This window comes from Stomoxys calcitrans, chromosome 5, assembly GCF_963082655.1.
Source record: "Stomoxys calcitrans chromosome 5, idStoCalc2.1, whole genome shotgun sequence".
In the NCBI taxonomy this organism is placed as follows: Eukaryota; Metazoa; Arthropoda; class Insecta; order Diptera; family Muscidae; genus Stomoxys; species Stomoxys calcitrans.
Window position 1 is genome coordinate 4119899 of NC_081556.1, and position 25908 is coordinate 4145806.

Below are 25908 nucleotides of genomic sequence, written 5' to 3' on the forward strand. Positions count from 1 at the left end.
CTTCTATTGAGAGTATATATGGTGAGGTAACTTAAAAAGCGGGCTAAGCAATTTCGTCCTTTTGGAAATTTAGGTTTAAAATTTCTTCTAATCCTTGTATATTTGATATATGTATAACACTATAGGGAATATTATTATGAAACACTTTAACTCTTCTATGACTCGCTCAAGGGTCTTTTTGGCATTTTCCCCAAAAAAGGGGGTTAAAACTCCTTCAATATGTGACTGAAGCTGGTTAAAATATTTTGCAATAATGATTGCCATACAATACACCAAAATACACCACAAACCAAAAACCAAACCAGTTAGGAAAGGAAAAAAGAAAAGTCGGGCGGTGCCGACTGCATAATACCCTACACCTACCCTATAAGTACAAAGTGGGAGCTATAAATTATCCAGAACTAATTTTAATGGACCTCGCCGGAAGTTTTTAGATGGGTAATTAAACAATCCGTATCACATATCGAGCAAATACGCTGACTGTAATATTGGGTTGCCCAAAAATTAATTGTCGGTAATATAGTAGTAATATAGTCGGCGTTGACAAATTTTTTCAACGGCTTGTGACTCTGTAATTGCATTCTTTCTTCTGTCAGTTATCAGCTGTTACTTTTAGCTTGCTTTAGAAAAAAAGTGCGCGAAATTTTGTTTACATTTGTTTGTTTGGCGTCAATTTTAATATGGGTACCACATGTATTGAAAGAAATTCATTTAACAAACCGAATCAACGCTTGTGATATGCACCTTAAACGCAATGAACTCGATCCGTTTTTAAAACGAATCATAAATGGAGATGAAAAATGGATTGTTTACAACAACGTTAGTCGAAAACGATCATGGTCCAAGCATGGTGAACCAGCTCAAACCACTTCAAAGGATAACTACGGTTGACAAATGACAACATTATTGCAAATTACCTAAATTCTGACAAACATACATATGGGAGCTATCTAAATCTGAACCGATTTTGAGCAAACTTCTTGGGTATTGTGGTAGTCATCGAAGAAAGCGTTGTGCAACATTTTAGATTCGTCAATAAATGCGCTTGCAGTGGCTCTAGAAGTGAAAATCGGGCGATATACATAAAGGGTGATTTTTTTGAGGTTAGGATTTTCATGCATTAGTATTTGACAGATCACGTGGGATTTCAGACATGGTGTCAAAGAGAAAGATGCTTAGTATGCTTTGACATTTCATCATGAATAGACTTACTAACGAGCAACGCTTGCAAATCATTGAATTTTATTACCAAAATCAGTGTTCGGTTCGAAATGTGTTCATTCACCGTAACGTTGCGTCCAACAGCATCTTTGAAAAAATACGGTCCAATGATTCCACCAGCGTACAAACCACACCAAACAGTGCATTTTTCGGGATGCATGGGCAGTTCTTGAACGGCTTCTGGTTGCTCTTCACTCCAAATGCGGCAATTTTGCTTATTTACGTAGCCATTCAACCAGAAATGAGCCTCATCGCTGAACGGTGAATGAACACATTTCGAACCGAACACTGATTTTGGTAATAAAATTCAATGATTTGCAAGCGTTGCTCGTTAGTAAGTCTATTCATGATGAAATGTCAAAGCATACTGAGCATCTTTCTCTTTGACACCATGTCTGAAATCCCACGTGATCTGTCAAATACTAATGCATGAAAATCCTAACCTCAAAAAAATCACCCTTTATATGGCAGCTATATCTTACTCTGGAACGATTTCTATGAAATTCCCCAGTAATGACGATAGTCATTAGAAAATCCTTCCTGCGAAATTTCGAGAGATTCCGTTAAGAAATGAGCATTTTCTTGCAATATTTCTCAAAATCGGACGAACATATATATGGGAGATATATCCAAATCTGAACTGATTTCGGCCAAACTTCTTAGATATTGAGGTAGTTGTCAAGGAAAGCCTTTTGCACAATTTTGGCAAGATTGGTCAATAAAGACGACTGCAGTGGCTCTAGAAGCGAAAATCGGGCGATATACATATGTGGCAGCTATATCTAAATCTGAACCGATTTCTATGAAACTCACCAGTAATATTAAGAGTCATACGAGAATTATTCCTGCCAATTTTCGAGAGATTCGGTTAACAAATGAGCACTTTATTGCAATATTTCTCAAAATCTGACGAACATATAAAGGGGAGCTATATCTAAATCTGAACCGATTTTTATGAAATTAATCAGTAATGTCGAAAGTCATAAAAAAATCTCCCTGCCAAATTTCGAGAGAATCGGTTAACAAGTGAGCACTTTATTGCAATATTTCTCAAAATCGGACGAACATATATATGGAAGCTATATATAAATCTGAATCGATTTTTCCAACTTCGCCTCTACGACAAAAAAAATGTATGTTCCACATTTGAAGACAAGCGGATGAAAATTGCGACCTATACTTTGTACACAAATCAACATGGACAGACGGACAGACAGACGGACATAGCTAAATCGAATCAGAAAGTAATTTTGTGTCGATCGGCATAGTTATCAATGGATCTCTCTCTCTCTCTCTGTCTCTCTCTCTCTCTCTCTTCCTTCTGGGTGTAACAAACAAATTCACTAAGTTATTGGGTTGAACAAAAAGTAATTGCGGATTTTTCATATAGTCGGCGTTGACAAATTTTTTCACAGCTTGTGACTCTGTAATTGCATTCTTTCTTCTGTCAGTTATCAGCTGTTACTTTTAGCTTGCTTTAGAAAAAAAGTGTAAAAAAAAGTATATTTGATTAAAGTTTATGCCAAGTTTTATTAAAAATGCATTTACTTTCTTTTAAAAAATCCGCAATTACTTTTTGGGCAACCCAATATAATACCCTGTACCACAATAGTGGTGTAGGGTATAAAAAAAGTTAAAAAAAACACGATTTTTAAATTCTTTCTTATGCCCTCCACCCATACTAATTTCGTCATTCCGTTTGTAACACCTCTAAATATGATCTAGCCATTCCTGTCCGTCTGTCTGTCGAAAGCACGCTAACTTTCGAAACAGTTAAGCTAGGTGATTGAAATTTTGCATAAATACTTCCTATTAGTGCAGGTCAGTTGGGATTGTAAATGGGCCAAATTGGTCCATGTTTTGGTATAGCTGCCACATAAACCGATATCGGATCTTGAATTCTTGAGCAGCTAGAGGGCGTAATTATTATCCGTTTTGGCTATAATTTTGCACAGAGTGTTCTGGTTTGACCATCCAACAACTCCTCCAAGTATGGCTCAAACCTGTTCACAACCTGATATAGTTCCCATATAAACCGATCTCGGATCTTGACTGCTTGAACCGCTAGAGGTCGCAATTATCCGATTAACCGATCTCGGATCCTGACAAAAACCTAAATTTAATCGAAAAAAATTTAACCCTTATAAGCCTAAGAAGACAAATCTGAAGAGGTCGCAATTATCCGATTAACCGATCTCGGATCCTGACAAAAACCTAAATTTAATCGAAAAAAATTTAACCCTTATAAGCCTAAGAAGACAAATCTGAAGAGCGGTTTGAATGAGAGCTACATCACGACTCCCAGCCAAATACCCGAATGCCCAAGGATTGGTTTATACGGAAGCCCAGCCTTAATTTTGGTGGTTATAAAAAGCTTCACAAAAAAAAAAAAAAAAAAAATCAATTATTTCCAAATCCAATTGAATTGTTTACCAACACAAAAGGTAACAAACAATCATATATTGAGGCAATTGAATTGCTCATGCGACTTTGATTGGCTTCTTCTCGAATGAAATTGCCAGCCACGTAGGTGGTTTATAGCAATCACAACTATAAACGACAATAGGCGCCTTTTTTTACTATTTGTGCGCTCTCTGTGATTGATGTTTTAACCTCTCTTTAATGAATTTTCCACGTGGCAGTCAGAACATAAATGCCAATACACCAGCAAACCACAAACGTATCCAATTTCACATTTGATGTAACAACAAAATCCCCTAAATTCTTACAACAGCCATAAGCTAGAGTGTTGGCTAACTAAGACGCACTGACACATACCCAGAACCACACTCTCATATATTCCAGCAAGTACATACTTAACAATAGTTAGGGAACAAAAGACTAACTGCTAACACACTCTTAGAACAAACACTGTGTCAAGTATCAACTGAGGCAAATATCAGCTTTCCCCTACACACCCCCTCTCTATACAGCCTCAAGCTGTGACAAACAATTAAATCCATAAAATATCCTAATACACAGTAGCAGGCCAACATTCCATTGAGTTGTCGAGAAAATAACCACCAACAGAGAGTCCGGCAGCAGCAAGACAGCCAGTACTACTGCTACTACTGGCATCTAAATAGACCACAATCCACTGTGCTCTAGTAGGATTTACTACACATGCCTGCCTAGCAAGCAGCAAGCAGCAACATTATGACATTTGTGAGTACCACTCATATGTCACTATTATGATGTCACACAACGTGTGTAATGACATTGCGGCCAAGCTAACCCAAACCAAATGCAAAGCCTCTCTAAAATACCTCTACTTGGAGTAGTTATAGTGTTGGTGATAGTTCTCATTCACACTCTTGTATTAACACTAGTCGCCGCCAGACCTCCACATATTGTACACTTGTGTGGACATTTATCTTCATGCTCTTACAGCGACTACAAACACTTTAAGCAACCCAATGCCATTGGCAGAGAGAAAGAGAGAGAACCGACCACACTTAAATAGCAATCGCTTGTCGTCGTCACCTAGGTGCGAGATTGTGGTGGGTGGTAGCGTGTATGTAGTTGAGGTGCTTGGCTTGTTGGTGTTGTGCTTAACTACCTAAACAGCCATGCATGCACAATAAAACCCAAAATGAATGCACACCCGTAAGAGCGTAGTTTGCGTAGTTTGCGAGTTAGTGTTGGCTATTAGTAGTAGAGGTAATAACGAACAATGGTCACACTGCCGAATGGCATATAGTGTGTGGACGTAGAGTTTATAGGCTAAGGGTGCCAATAGCTAACGCCTTCTTGTAAAGATATGCAAGATTAGAGATTTGGTAGGACAAAAGGACAAACACTAGAAGAGAATTGTGAATGAAAACTTATTGCAGACAACAATCTTTAAGTATAGCAAAGGGTGTTTTTTTTTGGCTATTATCTTCTTGGCAACACTGATTTAAACAGCTCACGCACGTTTAGTGCTTTGTTTCACTGTCAAACATCTTCAATTTGGTCTATAATTTAACCATGAATAGTCTTATGAACGAACAATGCTTGCAAATTATTGAATTTTCTGTTAAGAAAATTCATCACGCTCTTTTTGTGTTCAGCGACGAAGCTCATTTTAGGCTCAAGTTTGGGTAGGTAAATAAGCAGAATTGTCGATTTTGGAGTGAAGATCAGCCAGAAGCATTGCAAGAACTACCAATGCATTCAGAAAAAGTCATAGTTTGATGGGGTTTATGGGCTGGTGGCATCATTGGACCGTACTTCTTCAAAGATGAGGCGAATCGTAATATTACTGTTAATGAAGAGCGCTATAGTGAGATGATATCCAACTTTTTTGGCCCAAAATGCAAGAGCTTGACTTGGATGACATGTGGTTTCAACAAAACGGTTGACAGTCACGGTCAACAGTTGCATGAAATAGTCTTCAAACATTAAATTATACGGACCGTACTATCGATTCATATCATTTCAAGCATTTTTCTGAACTTTGTTTTTTTTTTTTTTTGAAAAACATTCCTATAGCTCTTAAAAAATCACCTTTTACTACCTTGACCATTTTTTCATAATACAAATAATAACAAGAAGTACAAAACAACTAAAAGCGGGCCAAGTTCGGCCGGGCCGAATCTTTTGTAATCTCCACCATGGATCGCATTTGTCGAGTTCTTTTCCCGGTATCTCTTTTAAGGCCAACAAAGGATAAAATAATACAATTGCTATGCTATTGAAGCTATTGGGTTGCCCAAAAAGTAATTGCGGATTTTTTAAAAGAAAGTAAATTCATTTTTAATAAAACTTAGAATGAAATTTAATCAAATATACTTTTTTTACACTTTTTTTCTAAAGCAAGCTAAAAGTAACAGCTGACAACTGACAGAAGAAAGAATGCAATTACAGAGTCACAAGCTGTGAAAAAATTTGTCAACGCCGACTATATGAAAAATCCGCAATTACTTTTTCGCCAACCCAATATATGAAGTTATGGTCCGATTCGGACCACAATTAAATTTAAGGTTGAAGACCATAGAAGAAGTCATTGTGTAAATTTCAGCCAATTCGAATAAGAATTGCATCTTTTAGGGGTTCAAGAAGCAAAATAGGCAGATCGGTTATATGGCAGCTGTATCAGGCTATAAACCGATTCATACCGTGTCAAAACACGTATGTTAAAGGGCATGGGAGAAGCCGTTGTACAAATATTCAGCCAAATCGGATAATAATTGCTCCCTCTAGAACCCCAAGAAGTCAAGATCCCAGATCGTTTTATAAGGCAGCTATATCAGGTTATGGACCGATTTGAACCACAGTTGGCACAGTTGCTGCAAGCCACAACAAAACACGTCATTCAAAATTTCAGCCCAATCGGATATGAATTGCGCGCTCTAGTGGCTCAAGAAGTCAAGATTGAAGATCGGTTTATATGTCAGCCACATCAGGTTATAGACCGATTTGGATCATACTTAGCACAGTAGTTGGAAGTTACAACAAATCACGTCGTGCAAAAAACAGCCAAATCGGATAAAAATTGCGCCCATTCAAAATTTCAGTCAAATTGGATAAGAATTGCGCCCTTTACTGGCTTAAGAAGTCAAGATTCAAGATCGGTTTATATGGCAGCTATATCAGGTAATGGACCGATTTCAGCCACACTTAGCATAGTTGTTGAAAGTCATATCTTAACACGTCATGCAAACCAAATCGGCTAATTATTGCGTCCTCTAATGGCTCAAGAAGTCACGACCCCAAAGCGGTTTAAATGACAGCTATATCAGGTTTCGGACCGATTTCAACCACACTTAGCACAGTTGTTGGAAACAACCATAACAAAACACCTCATGCAAAATTGTAGCCAAATTGAATAAGAATTGCACCCTCTAATGGCTCAAGAAGTCAAGATCCAACATCGGTTTATATGATAGCTATATCAAAACATGGACGGTATGGCCTACTTACAATCCCAACTGACTTACACTAAAAAAAATGATTTGTGGAAATGTTCAAGCGGCTAGCTTAACTCCTTCGAAAGTTAGCGTGCTTTCGACAGATAGACGTTTCGACAGGTAGACGGACGGATGGACGGACGGACAGACAGACGGACGTACAGACAGATGGACGGACAGACAAATGGACGGATAGACGGACGGACGGACGGACGGACAGGTAGACGGACGGACATGCCTAGATCGACTTAAAATGTCATGACGATCAATGACGAATATATACACTTCAAGGGGTCTTAGACGAATATTTCGAGGAGTTACAAACAGAATGACGAAATTAGCATACCCCCATCCTATGGTGGAGGGTATAACAATAAAAAGCAAATAACACAAAAATAATAATAAATGAAAATCCACAATACGCTTTTTCTTTTTATACCTTACATCACCACTGTGGTACAGGGTATTACAACATAGCAGATTTGTTACACCAGAAGGTGAAAAGATAGAACCATTGATAGGTATACCGATCGACTCAGAATTACTTTCTGATTCGATTTAGCCAAGTCCGTCTCTCCGTCTGTCTGTCCGTGAATTTCATAAAAATCGTTTCAGATTTATATATAAAGGGTGATTTTTTTGAGGTTAGGATTTTCATGCATTAGTATTTGACAGATCACGTGGGATTTCAGACATGGTGTCAAAGAGAAAGATGCTCAGTATGCTTTGACATTTCATCATGAATAGACTTACTAACGAGCAACGCTTGCAAATCATTGAATTTTATTACCAAAATCAGTGTTCGGTTCGAAATGTGTTCATTCACCGTTCAGCGATGAGGCTCATTTCTGGTTGAATGGCTACGTAAATAAGCAAAATTGCCGCATTTGGAGTGAAGAGCAACCAGAAGCCGTTCAAGAACTACCCATGCATCCCGAAAAATGCACTGTTTGGTGTGGTTTGTACGCTGGTGGAATCATTGGACCGTATTTTTTCAAAGATGCTGTTGGACGCAACGTTACGGTGAATGAACACATTTCGAACCGAACACTGATTTTGGTAATAAAATTCAATGATTTGCAAGCGTTGCTCGTTAGTAAGTCTATTCATGATGAAATGTCAAAGCATACTGAGCATCTTTCTCTTTGACACCATGTCTGAAATCCCACGTGATCTGTCAAATACTAATGCATGAAAATCCTAACCTCAAAAAAATCACCCTTTAGCTGTCATAAACGTATATTTTTCACTTCTAGACCCACTGCAAGCGCACTTTTTGACATTTCATATTTAGATGTAGCTCCCATACCTATGTTCCTCAGATTTTGGGTAATTTTCAATAATGTTGTCATTAGTCAACCCGTAGTTATTACATTTTGAACATATTTGCTCGAAATGTGACACGGATTGTTTAATAACCCATCTGAAAACATCCGGCGAGGTCCATCGAAATTGGTTCAGAAAAAGAGATAGCTCCGACTTTGTACTTATAAGGTAGGAGTAGGGTATTATACAGTCGGCATTGCCTGATTTCACCTATCCTTACTGATTTAAAACTTACTAAAGCAAAATTTGTATCCCAATCAACTGGAAGTGATATATGGTTATCGTTCAATATTTGAGTTAAGCAAATGCAAAGCATGCGGGCTTACTAAACCATTCATCTACATACATTTAAAAACTCTTCTTACCAAAAAATTACTTTATGCGGAAATTTTCCTACTTCTAAAATATTTTTCTGCCAATATGTCTATTTTTAAACCAAAAAGCCATTACCAAAATAGCTTCACTTGACTTTTGGCTGCTGTTTTTCTAACTCTTAAATTATACCAATGAAACATGATATTTCCAATGTTTCCAAAAATATTTGCCATATAGCAAGCCGAACTCAACAAAAGTTCGTTCGTTATGACGACTCACTTTCATTGACACTTGCCATGTTGTATGCTTTTGATAAGGAATCTGAAATTTGATACCAGTACGCCGCAACATTAAGCGAATTACAACATACAGAGCAAATTTTCGAATGCTTTATCTTTGATGTGACCTTTTCCACCCACACAACCTCGTAATCTTCCACAAAAGGGGCTTTACAATCATAATGTTTACGACTATGTTTGTCTACGAGACACAATTGATTCTTGTTGTTTGCACCCTTACAAACATGTCTCCTTTAAGAAAAATAAAAATTGACATATATGAGACATATCAGGTTAAAAAAAAAACAAAAACTAAATAAAAGTGAAGGAAGATGGAAGCTAGTATACTCGCTTCACAAGTTCAGTAATTTCACTCGCAAGATCGATTTATATACGTTAATGGCATACCACCCAACCGATATCATTTCTTCCACTCTATATTTGGTCTGCATACGCTCTGCAAATACCGAGTGGCACACCAGGCTTGCTCTACAACTGCTGTCGGTTAACAAATAAAGAGACAAGCAATGCTGAATGAGCAACTGAATGTCTGCCATTTGGCCGATTGCCCTTGAGCGGTTGGAACCAGGGTAGTTGTTTGAGAGAGAGAGAGAGAGAGAGCTCAAGGAGTTCAATGACGATAACCGTTGCACTACAATTGAAATAAGTCGGTGTGAGTGTGCAACTCACATTCGGTATTGGTACTGCTCTCATGATTTGAACTGCAGACCAAATATAGAGTGGGGGTTATGATATCGGTTGGTTGGTATGCCATTAACTTATACAGTGAGAGTTAAAATAAGCGTACATTTGTTTTTAAATGGTTTTTATTTTCGCCTTTGAATTTTACGATTTTATCAAACATTTTGTTTTCCTAAAATAGTACTTAGTTCTCTAATTAAGTCTAAAAATCAAAAAATTAAAAATTTAAAAACATTGACAACAAATCCTTTTGTAAACTTTAACTTGACGCTCACTGTATATTTCGATTTGGCTTCTTGAGCCCCTGGAGTTCACATTTCTTATCCGAATTTGTTGAAAGTTTAAATGTTGAATTCTGTTATAATTCCGAACAACCTAGCCATTTAACTAAAATTTTGCAAATAAAAGTTCTCTTAAGACCATCAACACTCCCAAAAAGTATGGCGGGATCCAAAATTCTATGTTCCTTCCCAAGTGAACTTTCAGAACCCTATAAACTGGTTTTCTATTTTCAATTCCTGGAACATTGTTCCTGGAATATCTCATACAACAACCACATAACAATACCCATTATCCTTAGTTCCAGTACATTGTACATGTTTCCCATAAAATGAGGGAATATATGTCTGTGCAAGATATAAAAATCAAAATACTACCATTGTCTGTGTTTGCCCACTAGATGTCACGATAGCAATATTAAGTCTTTGTTCTTTTTGAAGAAAAACCTCAATGACAAGTATCCATCGACTCATCCAACCATCCATTCGTTCATTCATTCATACATCTATCCAATCATAGAGAGTGCTAGGGCAGAAGAAAAACCCAAATTAAAATTTACCCACAAAGACATTTACAGCTCAAGAACTGAAGAGATGAGAAGAATTTCCAATGAGTCGGGATTACAGGCGTTGGCGTGGTTTTCAGCGTAAAACAACACAATATTGGCCAGATATGTATCAAAAAGTTGCCAGAATTTAGAGAAGATATAATACCAATTTTTTGGGAAATGGGAAAGAAGTGGACATTTTTAAAAATATGCAATTTATGGGAATTTTGGAAGTAAAAAGAGAAGTGGTTTAATCAACTGAAATAAACGGCTGTCACCATAAGGATTACTATGCAGAGCTTTTTCATTAACGTGGTATTATTAAAAAAAAGGAAAAATGTAAAAATAAAACAATTTTTTTTTTTATATAAAAAAAAAAATTTTATATAAAAAAAAATTATTATAAATTTTTTTTTTAAATTTTTTCGCACATCTTTCATCTCGAGATCATATTCAATGCTTTCTGTTCAAAGAATAGCATAGCAAAGAACTTATAAAAGTTGAGCAAGAGTGTGTTACTATTCAAAATACTTTGACTGGCTAGTGGATCATGATTTCTGATACGCCATGTATGTTCATCAACACCTTTGTCAAATTGATTAAGGTGCTCTACATACCCATCGACTATTGAGTACGGTGTAGAGCACGATTTAGTTTTGAAACAGGGCTCAATAAGTCCTCTAACTCTCCTTAGCGCAGTAAGAGAGCGATAAGAAGTTTCGACTCCTTTAAGTCGCCAGGCCCTCATGATGTATCACCGGTTGCATTACAAGTTGTGTCTCATAGACTGGTTCCTTGGCTTTGGGAGATATACTCTGCTTGTATAAGCATGTCATATATACCTGTGGAATGGAGGGACACGAAGGTCATTTTTATTCCGAAAGCAAGAAAACCTTAACACAAGGTTTTCGTCCTATTAGTCTGTCATCCTTTATGCTGAAGACTCTTGAGAGGTTGATAGAAACATATCTTAGGGCAAAGATCCCTGGAGATCGCCTGTAGCGTCAGCAGCATGCATATAGTAAAGGCAAATCCACTGAAACAGCCCTTCACGACCTAGTCGGCTAGATACCAGGTTCTCTCGCTGTCAATGATTATACAACGGTATTTCTTGACATTGAAAGTGCTTTCTATGCAATATAAAACCGACGTCAATCATGAAGGAGTTGGAGTTTCTAGGCATCAACTATACCGTAAGAAAGTTTATTAATAACTTACTTACTTGGAATCTGTGGACCTAAAAAGATGGGTCAGCAGAGGGACACCTCAAGGAGGTGTACTGTCTCCTCTACTTTGGAATATATCCATTAACAACATATTATTGTCTATTGGAAGAAAAAGTGTAAAAGTCGTCGCGTATGCTGATGACGTGGCAATTGCGGTTAAGGGAAAGTTTCCCAGCACTCTAGCAGGTATACTTCAGGAAGCTCTAAGTGCAACAGCAAAGTGGGCTACCGAAAGTGGTCTAGGCATAAATCCGTACAAGACAGAAGTAATTCTTTACTGTTTCCTTTACTTTCCTGTCTCCTTGGGAGGAAAAAATGTTCCATTTACAGAAAGCGCAAAATACCTGGGTGTTTTGCTGGACAGGAAATTGAACATCAAATCCAACATTTTGGCAAGGGCAAGAAAATCAACTCTTGCCATATACACCTGCACGAGAGCCATTAGCAAAAGTTGGGCATTTAGACCGTGCGTCATGCATTGCGTATATACTACTGTTGTCAGACCTATAATGCTCTATGGTGTTGTGGTCTGGTGGACGGTGCTTCAAAAGTCCACCAACTGTTCAATACTCAACCGGATCCAAAGTATGGCTTGTTTTTACATTGCAGCCGAACTGAGGACGACTCCTTCTGATGCACTGCATTTAATGCTACATCTTATACATCTGGACATTGTGGCTACACAGATTGCTGTGACAACTGCCGTGAGGTCAAGGGAGCTTTCTCTTTGGTCCTGTGGCGGCTACGGACACTGTGTTATCCTTGATACCATGTCCGATGTTCCAAGCAGTGTGGATAACAAACTACCTGAACCGCTTTTTGATAAAAAGTACTGTACCGCTATAACTGATTGAACCGATTGGAACTACGATATTCCTGGTAAAAGATGTTACATAGACTTCTACCCGGATGTTTCCAAACTAGAAAACCAGGTGGGCTTTGGGGTGTACTCTAAAGATCCAGAACTATCATATCGAAAAGCGAGATCCTTGTAATTGAAAGGAAGTGGTGGAATGGCTAATACATAATGTCATAACGACGATTGGCGTAAATATCTTCTCAGATAGTCATTAAATCCCTGGAGAACGTATTTCTGAACCCTAACACCGCGACAGTCGGGTCGCAGAGCTGTGAGGACATCGAAGAAGAAGAGACTATAGAACACCTTCTGTGTGCGTATCCCGCACTAGCAGTCAGAAGAAGTTACACTTTAGGTTCTTATTTCTTTGAGAACCTGTCTGATTTAGCGGATGTGAACATTCGCAAGTTATTAGGATTTTTAAAGCGATCTGGATGGTTTAACGGTAGGAACTAGAAGACATATTCCTTCTTCTGTTCCTGTGGTATCACAATGGACGAAAACGTTTAAGTGAGTTTAATGGCTGACTGTCACATAAACCTAACCTGACTTTTGACTTTTAACATAACTGAATTGACCAGCTTATGTTTCCATTTGAAAAAATGTGTTAACCATTTTTATTCGTCCACAATGTGCTCATGAAAACTGAACTGGGATACCTATTACTTCTCACCCGAGCAAAACAGCTGTATTTTTAGATATTTTCCTACTAACTTGACCTTAACGGATTTAACCCAATTTATCATTCTTTTGCGGACGATTATGTTTTCTACAAAATTTCCTTTAATCTACCACAAATTCCAGTTTAAAGGTCAAATTCCAAAAATTTCCCTCGAAATAAAATTCTCGCCACAACATTAAATGAAATTGAAAAATTTTTTCCTTAAATTATTCTTACCTAGCATTTGGTGTTAGTTTTCCCCAACCCCTCCACCTCTGCACAAACCACAAATAAAAACAAATGGCAAATCTTCAGAGACCAATGGACATCCTTGGAGAACTTCCCACGTAGTATTTTAAAGGTAAAGCTTTAAAGAGAAATATTTCACAAAGATATTACCATAGTAGAGAGGGGGAGGCTGGTATGCAAGAGATCCTTTCAAACGTTTTAACATCTTCTTGTTACCTTGGAGCCGCATTGTGACAGCATAATATGATTGTTGTATATAATTTACCACATCAAGCACATGCCACCAACAGCTCAGTTCAGCATTGCTGCTACAGTTCCTCTTTTTGTCTTGCCTATCCACTAACCTTAAAAAGTTTCTTTTCTTTATAAAAGTGTAATTTTTTGCATTTTTTCTTGTATCTTTTCAGGGGTTTTGGCAAGCAAGGTTTTCAATGCCAAGGTAAAGTGTTGCAACACTACAAAGCCAGACACACATACAACAAAAACAAAGGCAGCTAAGAAAGGCAAGACGAACCATGGCCACGAGTGTGAAGAGAAAAATACATTAAAGCCAAGAAGAAGAGCATAAAACAGATGCCACATAAGTATGGGAAAACTTTTGGACCCTCAAAAGTTTTGCCACACACACACACACTCACACCGCACAACAACACGTGTGTTGGTTTTGCTTTTCTGCTGCTGCTGGTGCTCCCTTTTAATTTAATTTTTTCTTACGTTTCTCTGTATGTGTGTCGGTGTGTGTTTTATTGCCAAGATGATATGATTTTCATTTGTCTTACTTTTCTTCCTGGTATTTCTTGTTTTTCTTTCTTCACAGTTTGTTCGTATGTCGTTCACAAGCGTTGTCATGAATATGTTACATTTATATGCCCGGGAAAGGATAAAGGAATTGATTCCGTAAGTTTTCAAATATTTATTTGCCATTGTTTCGTTGTAAATGTAAATTATCATGTAGTGAAACTTAGAAAACATTTTTATTTTATTTTTTTTTAGTTTAGCTACGACAAGAAACTAGTTTATCTATTTTTAATTTATATTTCCTTAGTCTTAGCAAGAGGGCTGCCAGCAAAAAAAAACTATATATGTATATTTTTTAGCATTGCCTAGTGCTTTAAGAAAAAATTATTAAAGCAGGCTATTAAAAACAAAATTCTAAAATTTAAAAAAAAAATTTGAAGCATGCTTTCAGGCTCGCTTAGGTCAATTGGAAAAATCTAACATTTTCAAGCTTCAGGCTTGATAGGCATGATTTAAGTTGTTCAAACCACATTCTAATATACAAACATGCTATAACATACTTCTGGGCACAAACTAAAGCATACATACAGGCTTTATATATTATGTCACTATAAAACCACACTTTGAGGCTTAGTTTTTTCAAAAATTGTGAAACATACACTTTACCATAAGATCGCTTGCAAACTTTTAGACTTAGATTAGAGCATACTTTTAGGCTTAAATTTATAAAATTCTCCAAAGCATACTCACAGGCTTTAAATGTAATGAAGACTTCACTAGTTTTAAATCTTTTGAACGTACAATTAAGCATAAAATATTTTAGTTCTGATTTATGACAGCATAACTTAAGGCTTAACTTACAATATCATGAACTTGTATGCAAGCTATAAGTTAAATCTTATAATTTGTGTTTTAAGCATACCTTAAGCCCTTCTCTACTTAAACACAATTATATTGAAAACAGCAAACATTTTTAGTATAATGATTTTTGAGCATACCTCAAAGTTTAATTTTTATTAATTTAATTAAAGCATAATTTTAGGCGTTTCATACAAATTCTCCTATAAAATGCTCAACGAGATTGTATTTATACGCAATTTTTTAAGGTTTTCTTTGATGTACACATTAAAGTAGAAAAAGACTACAAAAAGTTTTTAAAGCAAAAACTCAGGATTACTAAATCCTGTTAAATGAGGCAGAATCTTAATAAAGTGGGGAGCAATATTAATAAAATGAGGCATAATCTTAATGAAATAAGGCGCAATCTTAATATAGCTATCATTGGAGCCTACTTTTAGACTTTAATTAGTTATATTAGCTAAAGCATACTTACTCGCTTTAACTGTAATGAAGACTTCACTATTTTTAAATCTTTGAAACGTACAATTAAGCACAAAAAATTTTGGTTCTGATTTATGACAGCATAACTTAAGGCTTAACGTACAATATCATAAACTTTTACAAAAGCCATAAGTGCAATCTTATAATTTAAGTTTTAAGCATACCTTAACCCCCTATCTACGCAATTTTTGAAGGTTTTCTTTGACGTACACATTAAAGTAGAAAAAGACTACAAAAAGTCTTCAAAGCAAAAACTCAGGATTACTAAATGCATAATTTTTGATTTTAAAGGAATAACATGAATTTGTATAGTTAGAAATACAAAATAAACTTTTTTTCAAACATACCTTTGAAATATAGATTTTATCCATAAATTGAAACTCATCTAAGTTGAAACATTTTTAAAGCATTACTTGAGCAAGAATTAAAAGCCAAAATAACGAATCATTTTTCGCCATTGCGTAAAAATGCTTTTCAACATTTTTAAAAAGTTTCTAAAGTATTCTCAAGGTAAACTTTATTCTACAATAAAAGTTTTAAAACATATAACAAGGCTGGATCAAAATAAAATGAATATATGAGTCGAAACTTGTTGTGTTACCAAGTTTTACATTATTTGAAATAAGGTTAATGGTAAAATGCAAAAATTTTTTAACATACCTTAAGGCTAAAATTATTGAAGCCTACTTTTAGGCTACCAATAAAACTGCACTTCAAAAAAAACGTTATTAGGCTACATTTAATTCTTTTTCTTCAACGCACAACTAGGCACATGTTCTTACAAAGTTTTTAAAGCAAAAACTAAAGTTTTTAAAGCAAAAACTCAGGATTAAGGGAGCTATGCACCTCAAACTAAATTTTTTTTGTCATGAGTTACAGGGTGACATTAAAAGTATTGGACATATTTTATTTTTTATTTATTAATTTTTTTTTTGTTTCATTACAAGAAAACTATTGCTTTGATAATTTTTGTACCACGTTATGGATATATTTCTACCAAATTATGCTTAATTTTGATAAATGCGTTCTTCATCAGCATACAATTGTGGAAGATTGGCTAAACGAATGCATAGTTTTTTTGTTACTATGTGTTTGCAACCGAAAATTTCGCTTAAGGTGCAACGTGGGCTTAACAAACTGCATGGCTGGTGATTTTAAAGGCCTAACATGAATTTCTATAGCGCTAAAAATATTAAATAAACATATTTAAACCATATCTTAAGGATGAAAAATATAGATTTTATCCATAAATTTAAGCTGTTCGAAATTAAAAATTAATAACCGATATAGCGAAGCGTATATCAGGGGTTTGCTCGGGAACTACCCAATCTTTTCAACAAATTATTAAATTTCTAAGAAAACTTCAAAGAATAACGAACCTTTTCTATATTAAGAAGCTGCTAAAGCTTGCCTTGATGCCGACCAGCAGTACCAATATTCTACGCTTTTTTAAACCATAACTTGTTGCGTTACCAAACTATATAAATTTAAAGTATAATTTATGGGCGAAATAAATTAAAGCATACTTTAGAGGGTAACCTAAATAATAAAAGTTGATAACACTGCAACGACCAAAACGATTCTATGCATATTTCGATTAACTGATTTGTTGAATAGTTAAAAAACTAAAAAAATATGTTTTCTAAACTCATATAATAAAAATAAAAATAACTAAAAAGCATAACTTTATCAACCGCTCATTTTGATCGTATCTAGTATAAAAATTACATATAAGTATTTATTGAGTCATTTTATAACAATAAATTAAATTTTAGAATACCACTTCGCTTTCAAAGCTTACTTTTAGGCTTCCCCAACTTAAATAATTTATGAAGCCTGTTTGTATGCTTAAAAAACTAATTTTAAAGCATGCCTTAAGACTTAAACAAATTTTTTATTACTATTATCTCGAATTTACAAAATTGGGTAAATAAGACAATAGTTTTAAATCAAAAAATATGTCCTAACGAAATATTTTCATCGATTTTCATACCTTTGGGCTTTAATAAAATTTAATATTTTCTAAAGCATATTTTCAGGCTTAACCAAACAAATAAAAGTAAAGTAAGTGTAATTTGTAAAGGTATTAAATTCGTTTAATACATTTTTTTCCTATCCCAGATTATTGTAATATTTTTGGGATTTATTAAAATATGCCTTGAATTTGTCTTTCTTATAGCTTTGGCTTAGTTTAGCCTACTTTGGGGCACTCTTTCGACCATTTGTTTTGATAGCATATTGTTGGGGGCTCATTTTGTGAATTTTCCCCCAATTCAAAGTTCATCATGTTCTTGTTGAAATGAAGAAAGTTTTGCAATTGACCCTTTTGGCTGGCTAAGAACTCAGTTATGTTGGCCTAAGCACTTTTTGTGTAATGAACATTTCTTGCTTTTGCCCTTAATCGCCATAAAGTCAAGTGTTGGCCAAAGTTTACATAGAACCAAATGTAGGTACATATAACATTTTTTTTGCTGTGGCCCTTAGAACCAAATAGTTCATAAGATATTTTTTTCTATATTATTTTTGGTTATTTTCGCTTTGTTATAGACCAAGTTTAGTACTTTTCTTTTTTGTTGGTTCATAGTAACGAATGTTGGCAGCATGGGCTAGACAATATTTTTTTATACTTTTATGGCTTTTAGATTTAAGCTTCTTTTTTACCAATTGGTTGCTCATCTATACAAAATTGTTTGATTTTTTAATAATTTTTCTTTATTATTTGTGGGTGTTGAAATGATTTCTTGTTTTTTCTTAACACTTGCTGAACATCAAATGCTTTATTGCAAACAAAAAATACAATAAAATATAATATCAACCAATCAATTAATCAATTCAAATCATATGAAATACCAAAACGAAAAAAACACCATATCAAATTGGCCCGGAAACTGTTAACTGAAATGAACTCTCACTATGAAAAACAAAATAAATAAATAAAGGATTCACCCAAAACTGTACACCATTTTGAACCATTCACATACGCAGGACCCACATTCTGCGATCATTGCGGTTCCCTATTATACGGCATCTACCATCAAGGTCTAAAATGTTCAGGTAAAAACTATAACAAAAAATCTCTCTTCCTTCTCTTACTGTCGAAAACTTCCTTATGAACTTATTAAAAAAACGCTTAAGAACATCCGTAAAATTCCCTTAACCCCTCTAAAGCGAAGCAAACAGAGTTTTAACCAAATTCCTCTTTTCCATTTACTACTAAAACTGCTATAACTATTTCGATCTTCTCTCTCACTCTCTATTGAATCAAACGACCCTTAAAACCCTTAAACTACGTTATTCTCTTTCTCTATTAGTGTGTGAGTTTTGTTTGTGACCTCTCCCACAAAGTTATTGAGAGCTTTCTACCTGTATGAGTAAAAGAAGGGAGTGAATGTTGAATTTTCTTGCATTCTTTGAATGTCTGTGTGTATCTTTTTCCGTTCATCCTTTTAATGTACTATTTAAATATTCTCTTTTGTATAACCCCCGCCCGCCACTCAATTACTTTTTAATGTGTTTGCCGAGAAATTGTGTTTTTTTCTTTCTTAACTGCTAATTGAAATAAATAATTCTATTTTTTAAGGCCTAAATCATGTGTATAAAACAGTGTGAGTGTGTGCGTGTGTGTGTGTGTGTATGAAAGTTTGTTCGTGTGCCTGTTTGTATTTATATTAGCCTTTGCTTTCACACTCTCTCTCTCTCTTTCGCTCTATTGCAACCTCTTGCTCTCTTTCACTCTCCGTTTGATTTTCTAAACCTTACTTTCACTAAAAGTGAGTTCAATATGCCTTTTTCTTTGTGTGCGTATGTGTGTGTGTGCGTATAAGTGTTGACAAGAATAAAATCTTGTTTTATTAAAGCCTAAAAGTATGCCATAGATGTGTTTCTTTTTTGTAAGGCGTGAAAATTAAATAACAGCGACACCCCAGAGGCAAGTCCAGCAATTTGCAAATATTTTTATGCAAACTAATCGAGGGCAACTCAAGGCTAATTATAATACTTAGGTTACCCAAATTGTCTGTAACAATCAACAACAATGCTCGCTTTTGTCCTTGTTAAAATGGCTTGACTAAAAGTTTGAAGAAAAATTGAATGCCATAACCAAAATGCCAAATGGTTACTTAAGATTCCTTATATACCATCATCTACTGTCAAAAGTGAAATCTCACCAAAAAAAATAAAAACAAACGAGAACATAAAAATGTAAATAAACTCTTAGAATAAGAATACAACAAACTTTCTTCAAAAGGGTTGAGGACATTAATTAAAAGCCCATTAGAATGGCAGCAAGAGAGGTAGAGAGAGAGAAAGAGCTAAAAGAATTGAATCTTCTAATTTCCTAGAATATGCTAATTATTATGTTGGGAATAACATTTGTATTCTAGAGCTGGGTAATAATGGCCAAAGAATATAAAACATCTCCAAGGCATAAAACAGGGATCCATGAAAACAATTGAAAAGGTAAGGACCCCAAAAAGTTTTTTCACCACCACAATTTATGACATTTTAAAGTTTACTTTCATACTTTTTTTCTTGGGAAATAAATTTACCACCTTAGTCTCAACAGCAATTACCACTCTGTTGTTCATGCCTTGGGTGTATAACCCTTCTTCATGAAGAAAAATAAGATAAGATAACCCGCAACTCAAATGAAATATTACAAAATTTCTCTTACCAAAGGTCAAAATGGAAAAACATTTAAAAAACGCCCAAGGACTTTTAACCGAAAAAAAGTATAGGAAAAACAAATAAAAACGTGCTAAATGCGGCCGGTCAGTATCTTAGGAACTCACAGCCAAGAATTCTGCTTAAAATTTACACGATGAATTTAGTTAAAGGGTAGATTTGTACTTTATGACTAAATTTTTGACAAATGGGGAACAAAATCTAAACATCCAGGGGACGCAGAAGACTACACGGGAGATCGGTTTATATAGGAGCTATATCGGATTATACACCGATTTGGACCATAATTGTCACGATTGTTGGAAGTCATAACAGAACCCTACTTGCAAAATGTCAGCTCAATCGGATAACAACTGCGGCTTTTTGGGATTGAAGATGTCAAATCGGGAGATCGCTTTATATGGAAGCTATATCAGGTTATTGACCGATTCAGACCATACTTGGCACTATTGTTGGGAGTCGTAACGGAGCACTATGTTCAAAATTTCAGCCCAAACAGTTAATAATTGCAGCTTCTAGGAGCTCAAAAAGTATGTTAGAAGGACCACTTTATATGGGAGCTATATCCAAATCTAAACCGATATGGCCCACTCGCTATCTCCAACGACCTACATCAATAAGAAGTATCTGTGCAAAATTTCGTGCAGCTAGCTCTACGCGTTCGACCACTATCGTGATTTCCACAGACGGGCGGACACGAAGACGGAAGGGCAGACCGATGGATGGCCTTGCCAACATCAAGTTAGAATGTCAAGTCCATGAAGAATATATATACTTTATGGGGTCCCAGGTCAATGTTTCGAAGTGTTACAAACGGAATGACCAGATTAGTATACGCCATATTCTATGGTGTATACCCACCACCAAAAATTGAATGAACTGAAATTGATTTTTTCCTAGAATATTGAAAGAGCATGAAAAAACGTTTATTCCATGCAAATAATTCAATTTATATTTAAATGAAACCTATCAAAGTATTTTAACATATTCATGTACAGAAAACCAATATTTAGGTATGTTGCTGCGCGTCCGTGTGTATGTGTGTGTGCATCATAAATGTTGATAATAGAAGGATGGCAAAAATCGTCCACAGAATGGTTTTATAACTGTATCACGAGAATATTTACAGTTCAATTGTTTTAATGTTGAACAAAGTTTATGGTTAAAACAATAAAAGAACTTTTCTCAACATGGGAAACTTTGTCTGGGGGAGAGGGGGAACGGGAAAAAGAAAAATACACCAAACAGCAATGCAATCCAATGCTTCGATTCAATGGAAGATAAATGTTAAACAAACCCATGATCACAGAATCACCAACTTCTGGCGAACTGGCTGCTCGTTCGTACGTTGGTTGGTATGGAATATGATAGGTACAAAAAAAACAAACGAAACAAGTGCAATGGAAATGGCTAGTGAGTATATGAGGGTGGTTTAAGAAAAGAAAAATAATAATAAAAAATAATTAAAAAAAAAATTAAATAAAAAAATAATTAAAAAAAATAATATTTATTATTTTTTAATATTTTATTATTAAAACAAACATTATAAAAAAAATAAAAAAAAAAAATATAAAGAAAAAAATTAAAAAAAAAAATTAACAAAAAAAAAAAATAAATAAAATTAAAACAAAAAAAAATAAATAAAATTAAAACAAAAAAAAAATAAATAAAATTAAAACAAAAAAAAAATAGTAAAGAATAATTAAAACAAAAAAAAATTAAATAATAAAAACTAATTAAAAAAAAAAACAAAATAATAAAAAAACCAATCAAAAAACGAAAATTATAAAAAATAAGAAAAAGAAAAACAAAAAATATATTAAGAAAAAAACAAAAAAAAATAATAAATAAAATTTAAAAAAAAACAAAACAAAAAATAAATAAAATTAAAAAAAAAAACAAAACAAACAATAAATAAAATTAAAAAAATAATATGAGGGGCGTTTAAGAAAAGAAAAACAAAAATTAAAAATTATTAAAAAAAAATAATATTAAAAAAAATTAAAAAAAAAAATAATAAAAACAAAAAATATAAAAAAAACAAAAATTATAAAAATATATAAAAAAAAAACAAAAATTAACAAAAAACAAATGCAATAAAAAAAATTAACAGAAAAAATAAATAAAATTAAAACAAAAATAATAAATAGCAAAAAGTAGTTAAAACAAAAAAAAAATAACTAATAAATAATTAAAAAAAAAAAATACAAAATTATAAAAAAAATAAAAAAACCTAAATAAAAACAAAAATTATAAAAAATAAGAAAAAAAAAACAAAAAAAAATATAAAGAAACAAAAATAAAAAAAAAAAAAACAAAAATAAATAAAAAAAAAACAAATATACAAAAAATAATACATATAACAAAAAATAAATAAAATTAAAAAAATAATAATAATAAATGAAGATGCACTTTCCAAACCCATAACAATGAACAATAAAAATTGGGCTGTTTAAAAATTGGGCAGTTATTGTAGATTAAATTTTAAATATTTTTAAAATATTTTTTTTTCTTTTCTCTCACAATTTTGTGTAGTAATCCCTCCTAATATTCACTCGCATATTGTACATCTTGTACATTTGTCACTTAATGGTTGTATGCTTTCGCCTACCCCATCACCATCCTGCCCAAATACATAATCCTCAGTGTGGTGCCAGCTGCAACAGCAACATATGCTCCTTTTTGGCATTACCATAAATGTGGAAATGTACACATCATGCTACAACATGGCAAGTGCAATGTGTACTTTTTTACCCTAGAAACCTACACTACACTGACTTGTTGAATAAATGACTGGCAATATAATATTTGCTTGGCTTAAATACATGCAAAAGAGTGTATATACTGGGGGACATTTGTTGCAATACTGCAACATTAGTTTGCCAAAAATCTCAAGTGGTTAAAGTTTTTGAAAAATTGGCAACATTTACAATTGTTAGACAAAGAAAAAGCATTGATTCTGTTATACAGAGCTAAATAAAAGTTATATGCAAAATGTGACACTAGGACACTAGATCCTTAGGAAATGTAAAGACTTCAAAGCTATAGAGCAGCCACCACAGATTTGGATTTCTAAAGAATTTAAAGAAATAGGATGATCTATTAGTAACAAACCTTTTAGGTTTTAAGGTACATTGGTGCGTATGTGTGTTTTAAATCAATTAGTAATAATCATACGCCACATCTACTTGGTTTTAAAAACTATTTACAATAATTAAATGCATGCTGAAGCAGATAATTGCAACAGATGTTATTTACTTTTCATAAAATTTACATAATATGGACCTCAAAACGAACCTCGAGCTCGATTTTTCAATAAGAAACAACAAAAATACAAAAATTGGTTGAATATTTAAATAAATCCATTTTAAACATATTTACAAAATAAATATAGTGTCCAACAAAATGCAAATTTTCAATAAGTAACCCTGGCAGAACACAGTTTGTTCGAATTAAATTAACGGAAAAACAAATATATGAGGATATTTGTTGAGGAGACGTTTCAACATTAATTACCCAGTTAATTACCAGGCTAAAAGCCACCGGCACTTAGGTGGGGACACAGTAACAGACATGAATCAACATAGGGGCGTGGTATGGAAAACAATTAAGGATTTTGTAAGTAGCACGGAATTCCTAACTTAATTTTTTTCGACGAACAGTTTACCATTAAAATCGCTTAGACGTTTTTGTCCATTGGTATGCCATAGGAACAGAAGAAGGAAGATGCCTTCAAGTTCCTATCGTTGACTCATCCAGATCGCTTTAAAAAGCCCAACAACTTGCGAAGGTTGAAATCCGCTAAATCAGACAGGTTCTCAAAGAAATAAGAACCTTAAGTGTAACTTCTTCTAACTGCTAGTGTGGGATACACACACAAAAGGTTTTCTATAGTCTCTTCTTCTTCGATGTCCTCACAGCTTCTGTAAAAGTCTTTACTGGCAACCTTCAGTCTGTCAGCATGTTTTCTTATTAGACAGTAACCTGTCATGACGGACACAATACCTGCGACATCAATTCTAGTCAGTGACAGTGAAGCGGTAGACCTCTTCAAGTCTGGATTAGGCCACATATTTTTGGAATGCTCACATCCCCCTCTTTGTGATTATCTACCATTCGTTGTCCTTCGGGCCTGGTCGTGAAAACTTAGCTTACATTTCGCTAGGGACTTACCCAAGATTCCAGTTTCCCTGGAATGTGTAAGGTAGTCCCTAGTTTCGCAAGCTCGTCCGCTTTACAATTCCCTGGGATATCTCGGTGGCCCAGCACCCAGAACAGGTGAATTTTGAACTGTTCAGCCATCTCATTGAGAGATCTGCGACAGTAGAGGGCGGTTTTTGTGTTCAGAAATACGTTTTCCAGGGATTTAATGGCTGTCTAGGAAGATATTTATACCAATCGTCGTTGACATTTTTCGAGGTTACTTTTTAGTATTTAGCACAGCAAGCCGATTACTGGCTTAGATGTATGTCCATAGTGGCATGGGGCGGATTTATAACCGCACCGTCTTATGAACCTTACCTTACCTAATCTGCCCAGTTTTACAGTAATCTTTAAAGATTTTCAATAAATTTATACCATGGCGTATATAACTTAACTTAAAACTGGTTTGAAGAAAATTTATAGCACAGAGGTATTATTTTCAAATAAATAACCTACATGAAATCAACGAAAATCAATTGGTTTTTTGCATTCTATAAAAATTTAATGATTTAATTTTGCTACGCAATTTGCACTGGGAAGCAGAATTTGTGGAGTTTGGAATGGAATTTGTGTCAGTATCATGGTGCGTATGTGTGTTAATAATTAATTCGTATTAATTATACGCCACCCAGGGCAATTTTTGATTCACATTAGATAGGCTATTTTAAAGAAAAAGTGATTATCATTGAATGGAGGACATCTTATCGTGTTTAAGTTTATAGCTTATAACAATAAAACTACAATAAGATTTCCTCAAAATAGGCATTTTCAATAAGGATAATAATCAATGAAATTAACCCCGCAATAAAACGTTTCGAAAGACAAAAGTTTAAAAAAATTTCTTAAGACAAAATTAAAAAAAACAATATTGTATATTTTTTTTAAAGAGGAAATTAAAAAAAAAATCTTAAAAACAAAAGACGAGTTCTCAGGACAATATTTAAAAAAAAAATTCTCCAAATAAAGTATTACAAAATATCATCAGAGCATAAAAATAAACAAAAATTTTCAGATAAACGATATTATAAAAAAACGAAATTAAAAATTATATTAAAGAAATCTTTTGTGAAGACAAAACTTGAAAAAAATTACCAAGGATAAAATTTTAACAAATTTCTTTAGAGAAAATTCTTTAAATTTTATTTTAAAGATAAATATTTAAAATTTTTCTATTTTAAATTGTCCTTAAGAAATTTATTTTTTCAATTTTGTCTGTATTGAAAATATTTAAAAATTTTGTTTAGAGAAAAATTTTTCAATTTTTTTTTTTAAAAAAAACTATTTAAAACCTTGTTTTTAGAGAAAAAATTAAAATTAAGAAAAATTTTTTTTCTTAGAGAAACTTACCTAAAATTCTGTCTTTAAAGAAAATGAATCCAAATTTTGTCT

The 25908-nt window shown here is 34.0% G+C and overlaps 1 protein-coding gene across 11 annotated transcripts in view; it reads left to right on the top strand.

Moving 5' to 3' along the window:
* Positions 1-25908, top strand: part of LOC106096281 (protein kinase C, brain isozyme) — a 189763-nt gene that overhangs the window by 106214 nt on the left and 57641 nt on the right. For 6 of the 11 annotated variants that reach the window (XM_059370406.1, XM_059370410.1, XM_059370409.1 and 3 more), the window contains 3 exons: positions 13962-13993; positions 14372-14451; positions 18573-18687. In XM_059370406.1, coding sequence (XP_059226389.1) covers positions 13962-13993; positions 14372-14451; positions 18573-18687 — 227 coding nt within the window. Of the gene's footprint in view, positions 1-13961; positions 13994-14371; positions 14452-18572; positions 18688-25908 lie in introns of those variants that run through there. The other 5 variants (XM_013263934.2, XM_013263937.2, XM_013263938.2 and 2 more) reach the window with 2 other exon arrangements.